Below are 13,543 nucleotides of genomic sequence, written 5' to 3'. Positions count from 1 at the left end.
ACCGGAAGTGTCTCCGGACCACGTGGTATTGTTTACACCCTCGCGCGGGTAGGATCACATGGTCCGGTCATCGCATTGGCTGCGCGCACTACACTACCCATAATCCTCAGCTGCTCCCCGAGACTCATGAAGGTGAGCGGAGGACTACAAGTGCCAGCATGGCCGGTGTTCAGTGCAGTGCATAGTCCTGAGTGGCTCACGCTGGGCCTGTAGTCCTGTGCTATGGCCGCAGCTCCTGTCACCGCTGACCCCTCTGTGTGTCCATTATTTACAGGAGGAGCTGCTCCTGCGCCATGTCCTTCCCGGCACCGAAAACCAGACCCCCGGAGCTGCCCCGACATCTGCACCGCAGGCTGCCGTGTAACCAGGGGGCAGTGCGGGCCGTGCGCTACAATGGTGAGTGACCCCGACATCTCTCCGCCCTATTGTCATTACAGCATTGCTCCGCCCTATTGTCTCACTTTGACAACATCACATAACTCCTCCCCGTTGTCTGTATGTCTCTGTGGTGGGAGGGGTAGACTACATGTCACACAGCTCCTCCTTGTTGCCTCAGTAAAACTATGCTTGGAGGGGTAGATGCTGTCGCTTAGGTCCTCCCTGTTGTCATGTCCTCCTGTGGTGGGGAAGCCTGTCTCTTAGCTCCTCCCTATTGTACATGTTCCTCTGGTGCGCTGGGCAGACTTTCTCTTTGCTCCTCCCTATTGTACATGTCCCTCTGGGTGGGGCTGACTGTCTCTTAGCTCCTCCCTATTGGCAGTGCCCCCATGGTGGGTGGGGCACATTTTCTTATAGCTCCTCCCTGTTGTCAGTGTCCCCTGTGGTGGGTAGGGCAGACTCTTGGCTCCTCCTTATCAGTTCCTCTGTTGTGGGCGGGGAAGACTGTTAACTCCTCCCTGTTGTAATATCTCCTGTGGTGGGTGGGGCAGACTGTATTAGCTCCTCCCAGTTGTCAGTGCCCTCCTGTAGTGGGTGGGGCAGATGGTTTCTTTTAGCTCCTCCCTGTCGTCAGTGCTCCCCTCACCTGAGGTGGTTGGGGCACACTTTGCTTCCTAGCTCCTCCCTGTTGTCAGTATCCCTGTTGTGGGCGGGGCAGGCGTTGCTTCGTAGCTCCTCCCTATTGTCAATGTCCCTCTGTATTGGTCAGGGCACACTTTGCTTCCTAGCTCCTCCCTGTTGTCAGTGTACCTCCTGTTGTGGTTGGGGCACACTTTGCTTCCTAGCTCCTCCCTGTTGTCAGTGTCCCTCTGTGGTGGTTGGGGCACACTTTGCTTCCTAGCTCCTCCCTGTTGTCAGTGTCCCTCTGTGGTGGTTGGGGCACACTTTGCTTCCTAGCTCCTCTCTGTTGTCAGTGTCCCTGTGGTATGCGGAGCAGGCGTTGCTTCATAGCTCCTCCCTATTGTCAATGTGTCTGTATTTGTCAGGGCACACTTTGCTTCCTAGCTCCTCCCAGTTGTCAGTGTTCCCCTGTGGCAGGCTCTGTGTGATGTAACCCTTCTCTCCTTGTGGTCGGCAGTGGACGGTAATTACTGTATGACGTGTGGCAGTGACAAGTCTCTGAAGCTGTGGAATCCGCACAAGGGCGCGCTGCTGAAGACGTACAGCGGGCACGGATACGAGGTGCTGGACGCCGCAGGGTAACCGTCCGTCACTACAGGTCTTATAGCGTAAATAGTGGATCCATTATGTGATCTGTTGGATCCCACTGCCTGGATCCCCGGATCCTCCAGATCAGGAGCCACACAGGAAATGAACTGATAAATGATTTCCCTTTTCCAAGGTTATTTTCTTATTTACAGACCAAGGCTGAAAGATTGACGTGTTCAGCGTTTGACACATTTCTATTTGGGGTTGTGCAGTTTTCTGTGTTCCCCAATAATCAGGACACCCCTCACCGCCAGCTCCGCCATCATCTGCTGGTGGCACCATTGACTGGCTCCTCTCGGCCCCCGCTGTGGTGGCGGGTTGGGGTTTCTCACTTTACGTCTCTTACAGGTCATGTGACAACAGCCAGATCTGCTCCTGCAGCTCAGACAAAACTGTGGTCCTGTGGGACGTGGCGCAGGGTCAGGTGGTCCGGAAGTTTCGAGGACACGCGGGGGTGAGATGTACTTTAAATTATTGATGTAGGAGTTAATAAATGACTGGATTCAATGGACGTGGATAGACATCCCTGGCAACCAATCAGGACGTTGCTTTTATCCCTATGAAAGCTTTGCTTGAGCGATTGCTCCAGATTTGTCTCTGGCGGTGAGGAAATCTCCCCCAAACTTAGCCATTACCAACACAAAGCTAAATCCTGCAATATTCCATCCCCTGTATATATGGTAGCAGTCATCTGATTGCAGCACATCCCCTGTATATATGGCAGCAGTCACCTGATTGCGGCACATCTTCTGTATATATGGCAGATATCATCTGATTGCAGCACATCCCCTGTATATTTGGCAGCAGTCACCTGATTGCGGCACATTCCCTGTATATATGGTAGCAGTCATCTGATTGCGGCACATTCCCTGTATATATGGCAGCAGTCACCTGATTGCGGCACATTCCCTGTATATATGGTAGCAGTCACCTGATTGCGGCACATCCCCTGTAAATATGGCAGCTATCACCTGATTGCGGCACATTCCCTGTATATAAGGCAGCAGTCACCTGATAGCAGCAGATCCCCTGTATATATGGCAGATATCATCTGATTGCAGCACATCTCCTGTATATTTGGCAGCAGTCACCTGATTGCAGCACATCCCCTGTATATTTGGCAGCAGTCACCTGATTGCGGCACATTCCCTGTATATATGGTAGCAGTCATCTGATTGCGGCACATTCCCTGTATATATGGTAGCAGTCACCTGATTGCGGCACATTCCCTGTATATATGGTAGCAGTCACCTGATTGCGGCATATCCCCTGTAAATATGGCAGATATCACCTGATTGCGGCACATTCCCTGTATATATGGTAGCAGTCATCTGATTGCGGCACATTCCCTGTATATATGGTAGCGGTCACCTGATTGCGGCACATTCCCTGTATATATGGCAGCGGTCATCTGATTGCGGCACATTCCCTGTATATATGGTAGCAGTCACCTGATTGCGGCACATCTCCTATATATATGGCAGCAGTCACCTGATTGCAGCACTTCTACCCCTTTACTCTCAGCAGCTCCTCGATGTCTGGGGTGGACTATTACTTTGTGGGTCACGTGCCGCCCCATCCTCTGTGTGGTGATTCGGTGGTGTTGTGACATTGGCCTGTTCCTCTCTCTGCAGAAGGTGAACTGTGTGGCGTTTAATGAGGAGTCCACTGTGATAATGTCAGGTACCGGCCATTGTTTCCTGGGATATGTCAGCGTTTCTGCAGAGTCTCCTGCACGTCCTGTGATTTGCTCCTCTGATTCTCTGTTCTCTGACCTGTCAGGGTCTATAGACTCTTCTATACGGTGCTGGGACTGTCGGTCCCGCAGACCGGAGGCCATACAGATACTGGATGAAGCCAAAGACGGGATTTCCAGCATCAAAGTGTCTGACCATGAGATCCTGGCCGGGTGCGTCCCTTTATCCTCCTTTATGTCTGTGGCCCGGTGGTGGGAGGAGCGGACGATTCCATTGCCCCTTTGTGTCTCCCTCCACGTATTTCGGCTGTGCCCTCCAGCCTCGCTGCCACTGATCCTCTGTCTTGTGTTGCTTGTGGCACCGGTTGGCACACTCCTCACTCGGTGATTTCTCTTAGGTCCGTAGATGGGAACTTACGCCGGTACGACCTGCGAGCGGGCGAGATGTGTGCGGATTACGTTGGCAGTAAGTCCCTGTTTATTTTCCAGCCTCGAGAGCAGTCAGAACTGGACATGTATAAGTGTGCAGCCATGTTTTATGCCTCATTCATGTCCTTGGAGGGAAGGACACCTCACACACAGGAGCGGTCACAGGCCATGAGGGGATTACACATCAAGCATTTACCTGTAGTGACCAGTCCATGTTATTACTTTCCATCAGGTCCCATTACATGTGTGAGCTTCAGCCAGGACTCGCAGTGTCTCTTGGCCTCCTCCCTGGATTCCTGCCTTCGCCTCCTGGATAAGGACACGGGAGAGCTGCTCGGAGAGTGAGTGACGTGCGCTGGGGTCAGCCGTGTCCTGTGTAGTCACATCATGTTTCATGTCACATCTTAACATGGATCGCCCCTATACTTCCAGCATAGTCCGGATTTTAGACCCACCATAGTTTTGCTCTCCTCGCTATAGCCCTGCGCTCCTCGCTATAGCCCTGCGCTCTCGCCGTAGCCCTGCGCTCTCGCCGTAGCCCTGCGCTCTCGCCGTAGCCCCGCACTCTCACTATAGCCCTGCGTTCTAGCCATAGCCCCGCGCTCTAGCCATAGACCTGCGCTTTCGCTATAGCGCTGCGCTGAATATAATACAGCTGTCCCAGTATCGACCTGCGTTCTCGCCATAGGCCTGCGCTCTCAATATAATCCAGCTCTCCCATTATATAGCCCTGCGCTCTCATAATCCAGCTCTCCCAGTATAGCCCTGCGCTCTCATAATCCAGCTCTCCCAGTATAGCCCTGCGCTGTCGCTGTAACCCTGCGCTCTCGCTATAGCCCGGTGCTCTCATTATAATCCAGCTCTTCCAGTATAGCCCTGCCCTCTCATTATAATCCAGCTCTCCCAGTATAGCCCTGCGCTCTCAATATAATCCAGCTCTCCCAGTATAGCCCTGCGCTCTCCATATAATACAGCTCTCTCAGTATAGACCTGCGCTCTCATTATAATCCAGCTCTCCCAGTATAGCCCTGCGCTCTCAGTGTAATCCAGCTCTCCCAGTATAGCCCTGCGCTCTCCATATAATACAGCTCTCCCAGTATAGCCCTGCGCTCTCCATATAATACAGCTCTCCCAGTATAGCCCTGCGCTCTCCATATAATACAGCTCTCCCAGTATAGCCCTGCGCTCTCCATATAATACAGCTCTCCCAGTATAGCCCTGCGCTCTCCATATAATACAGCTCTCTCAGTATAGCCCTGCGCTCTCCATATAATACAGCTCTCCCAGTATAGCCCTGCGCTCTCCATATAATACAGCTCTCCCAGTATAGCTCTGCGCTCTCAATATAATCCAGCTCTCCCAGTATAGCCCTGCGCTCTCAATATAATCCAGCTCTCCCAGTATAGCCCTGCGCTCTCAATATAATACAGCTCTCCCAGTATAGCCCTGCGCTCTCCATATAATACAGCTCTTCCAGTATAGCCCTGCGCTCTCCATATAATCCAGCTCTCCCAGTATAGCCCTGCGCTCTCCATATAATACAGCTCTCCCACTATATAGCCCTGCGCTCTCATAATCCAGCTCTCCCAGTATAGCCCTGCGCTCTCCATATAATACAGCGCTCTCAGTATAGCCCTGCGCTGTCGCTGTAACCCTGCGCTCTCGCTATAGCCCGGTGCTCTCATTATAATCCAGCTCTCTCAGTATAGCCCTGCGCTCTCCATATAATACAGCTCTCCCAGTATAGCCCTGCGCTCTCCATATAATACAGCTCTCCCAGTATAGCCCTGCGCTCTCCATATAATACAGCTCTCCCAGTATAGCCCTGCGCTCTCCATATAATACAGCTCTCCCAGTATAGCCCTGCGCTCTCCATATAATACAGCTCTCCCAGTATAGCCCTGCGCTCTCAATATAATCCAGCTCTCCCAGTATAGCCCTGCGCTCTCAATATAATCCTGCTCTCCCAGTATAGCCCTGCGCTCTCCATATAATACAGCTCTCCCAGTATAGCCCTGCGCTCTCAATATAATCCAGCTCTCTCAGTATAGCCCTGCGCTCTCCATATAATACAGCTCTCCCAGTATAGCCCTGCGCTCTCAATATAATCCTGCTCTCCCAGTATAGCCCTGCGCTCTCCATATAATACAGCTCTCCCAGTATAGCCCTGCGCTCTCAATATAATCCAGCTCTCTCAGTATAGCCCTGCGCTCTCCATATAATACAGCTCTCCCAGTATAGCCCTGCGCTCTCAATATAATCCTGCTCTCCCAGTATAACCCTGCGCTCTCAATATAATACAGCTCTCCCAGTATAGCCCTGCGCTCTCCATATAATCCAGCTCTCCCAGTATAGCCCTGCGCTCTCCATATAATCCAGCTCTCCCAGTATAGCCCTGCGCTCTCCATATAATCCAGCTCTCCCAGTATAGCCCTGCGCTCTCCATATAATCCAGCTCTCCCAGTATAGCCCTGCGCTCTCCATATAATACAGCTCTCCCAGTATAGCCCTGCGCTCTCCATATAATACAGCTCTCCCAGTATAGCCCTGCGCTCTCAATATAATACAACTCTCTCAGTATAGCCCTGCGCTCTCCATATAATCCAGCTCTCCCAGTATAGCCCTGCGCTCTCCATATAATCCAGCTCTCCCAGTATAGCCCTGCGCTCTCCATATAATACAGCTCTCCCACTATATAGCCCTGCGCTCTCATAATCCAGCTCTCCCAGTATAGCCCTGCGCTCTCCATATAATACAGCTCTCCCAGTATAGCCCTGCGCTCTCAATATAATCCAGCTCTCTCAGTATAGCCCTGCGCTCTCATTATAATCCAGCTCTCTCAGTATAGCCCTGCGCTCTCCATATAATACAGCTCTCCCAGTATAGCCCTGCGCTCTCCATATAATACAGCTCTCCCAGTATAGCCCTGCGCTCTCCATATAATACAGCTCTTCCAGTATAGCCCTGCGCTCTCATTATAATCCAGCTCTTTCAGTATAGCCCTGCGCTCTCCATATAATCCAGCTCTCCCAGTATAGCCCTGCGCTCTCATAATCCAGCTCTCCCAGTATAGCCCTGCGCTCTCCATATAATACAGCTCTCCCAGTATAGCCCTGTGCTCTCCATATAATACAGCTCTCCCAGTATAGCCCTGCGCTCTCCATATAATACAGCTCTCCCAGTATAGCCCTGCGCTCTCCATATAATACAGCTCTACCAGTATAGCCCTGCGCTCTCCATATAATCCAGCTCTCCCAGTATAGCCCTGCGCTCTCCATATAATACAGCTCTCCCAGTATAGCCCTGCGCTCTCCATATAATACAGCTCTCCCAGTATAGCCCTGCGCTCTCCATATAATACAGCTCTCCCAGTATAGCCCTGCGCTCTCCATATAATACAGCTCTCCCAGTATAGCCCTGCGCTCTCCATATAATACAGCTCTCCCAGTATAGCCCTGCGCTCTCCATATAATACAGCTCTCCCAGTATAGCCCTGCGCTCTCATTATAATCCAGCTCTCCCAGTATAGCCCTGCGCTCTCCATATAATACAGCTCTCCCAGTATAGCCCTGCGCTCTCATTATAATCCAGCTCTCCCAGTATAGCCCTGCGCTCTCATTATAATCCAGCGCTTCCAGTATAGCCCTGCGCTGTAGCCCTGTACTCTCAATATAATCTTGCACTTCCAATATAGTCTTATGCCTCGTGCTGCAGTATTATTTGTAAGTAGTTGTGGGATGGCGTTTGAGACACCTGGTGGCCAACAGCCAGTATTACAGTTTGCCCGGCTGCCCTGTACACAGCCATTCTCTTTTCTGTATCAGATACTCCGGGCACAAGAACGCGAGCTATAAACTGGACAGCTGCCTCAGTGAGAAGGACACGCACGTGGTGAGCTGCTCCGAGGACGGCACCGTCTGCTTCTGGGACCTGGTGGAGGTGAGGACCCTCGTAGCAACATATTCAGGATTACAGGCGGCCACTGCTTGAAACCGTAACGTAGAAGTTCAGTCGAGGATTCTAAGTGATAAGTGAGAGACAACTGCATGAAGGATAATTCCTTGAAGTCTAAGATCTCATCAGAGGCTCCTGACAGCTGCGGATTATTATGAATGGGCTGTGGCCTCTCCTATGTCGGTCTAAGCAACTCTAGTTACACCCTACACAGATCACATCTGACTCTCCACAAGACATACAGTCATATGAAAAAGTTTGGGCACCCCTATTAATGTTAACCGTTTTTCTTTATAACAATTTGGGTTTTTGCTATTTCAGTTTCATATATCTAATAACTGATGGACTGAGTAATATTTCTGGATTGAAATGAGGTTTATTGTACTAACAGAAAATGTGCAATCCGCATTTAAACAAAATTTGACCGGTGCAAAAGTATGGGCACCTCAACATAAAAGTGACATTAATATTTTGTAGATCCTTCTTTTGCAAAAATCACAGCCTCTAGTCGCTTCCTGTAGTTTTTAATGAGTTCCTGGATCCTGGATGAAGGTAGATTTGACCATTCTTGTTTACAAAACAATTCCAGTTCAGTTAAGTTTGATGGTCGCCGAGCATGGACAGCCGCTTCACATCATCCCACAGATGTTCAATGATATTCAGGTCTGGGGACTGGGATGGCCATTCCAGAACATTGTAATTGTTCCTCTGCATGAATGCCTGAGTAGATTTGGAGCGGTGTTTTGGATCATTCTCTTGCTGAAATATCCATCCCCTGCGTAACTTCAACTTCGTCCCTGATTCTTGCACATTATTGTCAAGAATCTGCGGATACTGAGTTGAATCCATGCGACCCTCAACTTTAACAAGATTCCCGGTGCCGGCATTGGCCACACAGCCACAAAGCATGATGGAACCTCCACCAAATTTTACTGTGGGTAGCAAGTGCTTTTCTTTGAAGGCCGTGTTTTTTTGCCTCCATGCATAACGCCTTTTTGTATGACGAAACAACTCAATCTTTGTTTCATCAGTCCACAGGACCTTCTTCCAAAATGTAACTGGCTTGTCCAAATGTGCTTTTGCATACCTCAGGCGACTCTGTTTGTGGCGTGCTTGCAGAAACGGCTTCTTTCGCATCACTCTCCCATACAGCTTCTCCTTGTGCAACGTGCGCTGTATTGTTGACCGATGCACATTGACACCATCTGCAGCAAGATGAAGCTGCAGGTCTTTGGAGGTGGTCTGTGGATTGTCCTTGACTGTTCTCACCATTCTTCTTCTCTGCCTTTCTGATATTTTTCTTGGCCTGCCTCTTCTGGGCGTAACAAGAACTGTGCCTGTGTTCTTCCATTTCCTTACTATGTTCCTCACAGTGGAAACTGACCGTTTAAATCTCTGAGACAACTTTTTGTACCTTCCCCTGAACAACTATGTTGAATAATCTTTGTTTTCAGATCATTTGAGAGTTGTTTTGAGGAGCCAATGATGCCACTCTTCATAGGAGATTCAAATAGGAGAACAACTTGCAAGTGGCCACCTTAAATACCTTTTCTCATGATTGGATACACCTGCCTATGAAGTGCAAAGCTCAATGAGGTTACAAAACCAATTTAGTGCTTTAGTAAGTCAGAAAAAAAGTAGTTAGGAGTGTTAAAATCAAGAAATTGATAAGGGTGCCCATACTTTTGCACTGGTCAAATTTTGTTTAAATGCGGATTGCACATTTTCTGTTAGTACAATAAACCTCATTTCAATCCAGAAATATTACTCAGTCCATCAGTTATTAGATATATGAAACTGAAATAGCAAAAACCCAAATTGTTATAAAGAAAAAAGGTTAACATTAATAGGGGTGCCCAAACTTTTTCATATGACTGTAGATGCTGGGTATTACTCATACAAATACCTGCAATGAAAAGTTGTGACATAATAGGAGCAGTATTATAGTAGTTATATTCTTGTACATAGGGGGCAGTATTATAGTAGTTTATATTCTTGTACATAGGGGGCAGTATTATAGTAGTTATATTCTTGTACATAGGAGCAGTATTATAGTAGTTATATTCTTGTACATAGGGGCAGTATTATAGTAGTTATATTCTTGTACATAGGGGCAGTATTATAGTAGTTATATTCCTGTACATAGGGGCAGTATTATAGTAGTTATATTCTTGTACATAGGAGCAGTATTATAGTAGTTATATTCTTGTACATTGGGGCAGTATTATAGTAGTTATATTCTTGTACATAGGGGGCAGTATTATAGTAGTTATATTCTTGTACATAGGAGCAGTATTATAGTAGTTATATTCTTGTATATAGAGGACAGTATTATAGTAGTTATATTCTTGTACATAGGGGGCAGTATTATAGTAGTTATATTCTTGTATATAGAGGACAGTATTATAGTAGTTATATTCTTGTACATAGGGGCAGTATTTTAGTAGGTAAAAAGGGAGACGATAAGTCACTCGACATTGGACTTAGATCACCTGGACCATGATTAGGTCGCTTTAAAAATCAGATACAAAGTGAAATCCAGCTAAATGCTTTGAGTCACTATTTCTTCATGAAGACATTACTGTGGAGTAGAATAAGGATGCAAGCGACACATTTTTTGAAGCGTTTCGAGCTTCACAAACAGACACTAATAGTCATACAAGATTTTATTACACTGTGATGTTTTTATGAAGAAATAGTAAACCAAAGCTGTGAGCTGGATATGGAACGCTAGTTTCCTAATTTTTTTGGCGTTTAGTAGTTGTATTTTTGTACATAGAAGTATTATAATACTTATTCTTGTACATAGGGGGCAGTATTATAGTAGCTATATTCTTGTACACAGGGGGGCAGTATTATAGTAGTTATATTCTTGTACATAGGGGCAGTATTATAGTAGTTATATTCTTGTACATAGGGGGCAGTATTATAGTAGTTATATTCTTGTACATAGGGGGCAGTATTATAGTAGTTATATTCTTGTACATAGGGGCAGTATTATAGTAGTTATATTCTTGTACATAGGGGCAGTATTATAGTAGTTATATTCTTGTACATAGGGGCAGTATTATAGTAGTTATATTCTTGTACATACGAGCAGTATTATAGTAGTTATATTCTTGTACATAGGGGCAGTATTATAGTAGTTATATTCTTGTACATACGAGCAGTATTATAGTAGTTATATTCTTGTACATAGGGGCAGTATTATAGTAGTTATATTCTTGGACATAGGAGCAGTATTATAGTAGTAGTGTTGCGGCTCAGCGTCTGCTTCCGTCACCCGCCATCTCTTGTACCATGCAGGGATCTCTGACGCTCCGGCTCCCGGTCAGTAAAGGCGTTGTACAGTCCCTCTCCTATCATCCCACTGAGCCATGTCTGCTGACCGCCAGTGAGGGAGAAGTCCAGGTTTGGAGGGGCGAGGCCCCGGAGGACGGTGGCAGCGGATCACAGTGACTGTTTTTATTTAATTTTGTTCATAATAAATAAAGTCAGTGACATTTTGGAAACAATCCTTTATTCTTCCCTCCCCCGTTCCCCGCCCTCCTCCCACAGACACATAACTTAAATACATAATAACATTAGTTGCTGTATAACATTACAGCCCTGCTCATCATATTCTAGGACTACACCTCCCATACACTCCAGTCACCAGAGGGGGAGCGATGGGTGGCTGAATATTTTCCTACACAGGTATACATGTGCTGCGCGGACACAGCGCGGTATAGCTACACACGGTAACATGCGCTAATCTGACGCCTGGGTCATCTCTATGTCACTTCCGCGAGGCAGCAGAGGATGGAAGCTCAATACGACGGACGGATGGACAGCCAGGAGCGCAGCATGCAGCGTGCAAACCGGAACGGACACAGGTCTGTGCATCATCAGTCCTGCTCCTTCTCTCGACCGGATAAATCCGCGTGTCTCTGGGCAAATGTCTGTGCGACAAGCAAGGGGAAGACCAGGCTGGCATCAGCGTACACCTGCAGACGAACATTACAAGAATTATACCGCTCTATGGTGAAATCTTTAATCTATGAAATCATTAAATAGGTTCATGTACTTTCACTAATATAGGTGTAATAGGATAGCAGTTGTAGTGTTGTACACGGGGGGAGGCAGTATAAAAATCACATGCGGGGCGGTATTATATTAGTTGTATTCTTTTACATAGAAGGGGGCAGTATTAAGGTATGTGCGCACGCTGCGTTCTGTCAAGTACAGAAAAAAATGCACCATCTGGCAGACTGATGCATTTTTGACAGTGCGGTCCCACTCAGCTCTGCTACATCCCCATAGAGCATGGCTGGCTGCGAGACAGAACCGCGCAATCATAATGAACTTCATTGTCATCACGCGGCTCTGTCTGTGTGCTGCAGCCTGATTTGCGGTGACCGCAAGTCCCGAGTGACTAAAGTGAGCCGTGCAATCAGCGGTGCCATCACTCAGGTTACCCACAGCCAGCTGGAGTCCTCCACCCGAGACCGCAAATCACCTGAGTGAGAGCATCGCTGATTAAGCAGTTCACATCAGTCACTTGGGCAACTTGCTGTCACAGTTCGAGGATCCAGCAGTAGCCGCAGGTAACCTGAGTGACGTCACCGCTGATAGCGGAACTCACTTAAGTTGCTGCGTGGCGCTCACAAAGAGCGGTCGTGTTCTATGGCCACTCCTGTCAGCTTCATGTAGAAGAGCTGAAAGCATCGTGGGACCTCGTGTGAATTACCTGGAAGGCTGTTTGGGAATTAAAGTGGTGAAAGAGGGTGTTTTTTTTAAATTTCAAATAAAGTTTTTTTGGTGTTTATTTACTTTTCACTACAGTTTGGTATGAAAATTGGGGGGGACCACAAGCCGTTTTTTTTTTTTTTAATTACCGTATTTTTCACTTTATAAGACGCACCCCAAATTTAGAGTAAAAAAAAAATAAAGGTAATAAAAATGGGGTCCGTCTTAAACGCCAGTGTTGTCTTACCGGAGGGGGGCCGCAGTGGTGGTGAAGCGGGGTCACAGGAGGCAGAGGCTGTGCTGGCAGGCACGGCGGCAGGTCAGTAGCGGCAGCAACAGCAGGTGAGTGTCCCAGTGTCCGCGCTCCCGATTCAAATGATAGCGCCTGGAGTAACGCATGCGCAGATGGAGCTCTCATCCAAGGGCTCCATCTGAACACGCGCTGACTCCCAGAGCGGCGCGTGCGCAGATGGAGCTCTCATCCAAGGGCTCCATCTGCACACGTGCTGACTCCCAGAGCGGCGCGTGCACAGATGGAGCTCTCATCCAAGGGCTCCATCTGCACACGCGCTGACTCCCAGAGCGACGCATGCGCAGATGGAGCTCTCATCCAAGGGCTCCATCTGCACACGTGCTGACTCCCAGAGCGGCGCGTGCACAGATGGAGCTCTCATCCAAGGGCTCCATCTGCACACGCGCTGACTCCCAGAGCGGCGCATGCGCAGATGGAGCTCTCATCCAAGGGCTCCATCTGCACACGTGCTGACTCCCAGAGCGGCGCATGCGCAGATGGAGCTCTCATCCAAGGGCTCCATCTGCACACGTGCTGACTCCCAGAGCGGCGCGTGCACAGATGGAGCTCTCATCCAAGGGCTCCATCTGCACACGTGCTGACTCCCAGAGCGGCGCGTGCACAGATGGAGCTCTCATCCAAGGGCTCCATCTGCACACGCGCTGACTCCCAGAGCGGCGCATGCGCAGATGGAGCTCTCATCCAAGGGCTCCATCTGCACACGCGCTGACTCCTAGAGTGGTGTGTGCGCAGATGGAGCTCTCATTTAAGAGCTCCATCTGCACCCGCTCCCAGCG

At 48.6% G+C, this 13,543-nt stretch overlaps 2 protein-coding genes across 5 annotated transcripts in view; one reads left to right on the top strand and one right to left on the bottom strand.

Moving 5' to 3' along the window:
* The first annotated feature begins 7 nt into the window (after positions 1-7).
* On the top strand, positions 8-11,229 carry WDR83 (WD repeat domain 83). The gene is made up of 10 exons (XM_075346611.1): positions 8-132; positions 275-396; positions 1,517-1,637; positions 1,996-2,101; positions 3,282-3,330; positions 3,430-3,556; positions 3,742-3,809; positions 4,005-4,113; positions 7,597-7,711; positions 11,033-11,229. Exons 2-10 carry the CDS (start codon positions 294-296, stop codon positions 11,183-11,185), a joined length of 951 nt encoding a protein of 316 aa, XP_075202726.1. The 5' UTR covers positions 8-132; positions 275-293; the 3' UTR covers positions 11,186-11,229.
* Positions 11,230-11,251: 22 nt separating this feature from the next.
* Positions 11,252-13,543, bottom strand: part of LOC142304328 (deoxyhypusine synthase-like) — a 93,754-nt gene continuing 91,462 nt past the window's right edge. For 2 of the 4 annotated variants that reach the window (XM_075346606.1, XM_075346607.1), the window contains exon 19: positions 11,252-11,712. In XM_075346606.1, the coding sequence (XP_075202721.1) occupies positions 11,614-11,712 (99 nt within the window). In that variant the 3' untranslated portion in view covers positions 11,252-11,613. The remainder of the gene's footprint in view (positions 11,713-13,543) is intronic. The other 2 variants (XM_075346610.1, XM_075346609.1) reach the window with 1 other exon arrangement.

This window comes from Anomaloglossus baeobatrachus, chromosome 4 (assembly GCF_048569485.1).
Source record: "Anomaloglossus baeobatrachus isolate aAnoBae1 chromosome 4, aAnoBae1.hap1, whole genome shotgun sequence".
Classification (NCBI taxonomy): Eukaryota; Metazoa; Chordata; class Amphibia; order Anura; family Aromobatidae; genus Anomaloglossus; species Anomaloglossus baeobatrachus.
Note: the sequence above shows the minus strand (reverse complement) of the source record. Positions and strands in the feature narration are given on the sequence as shown.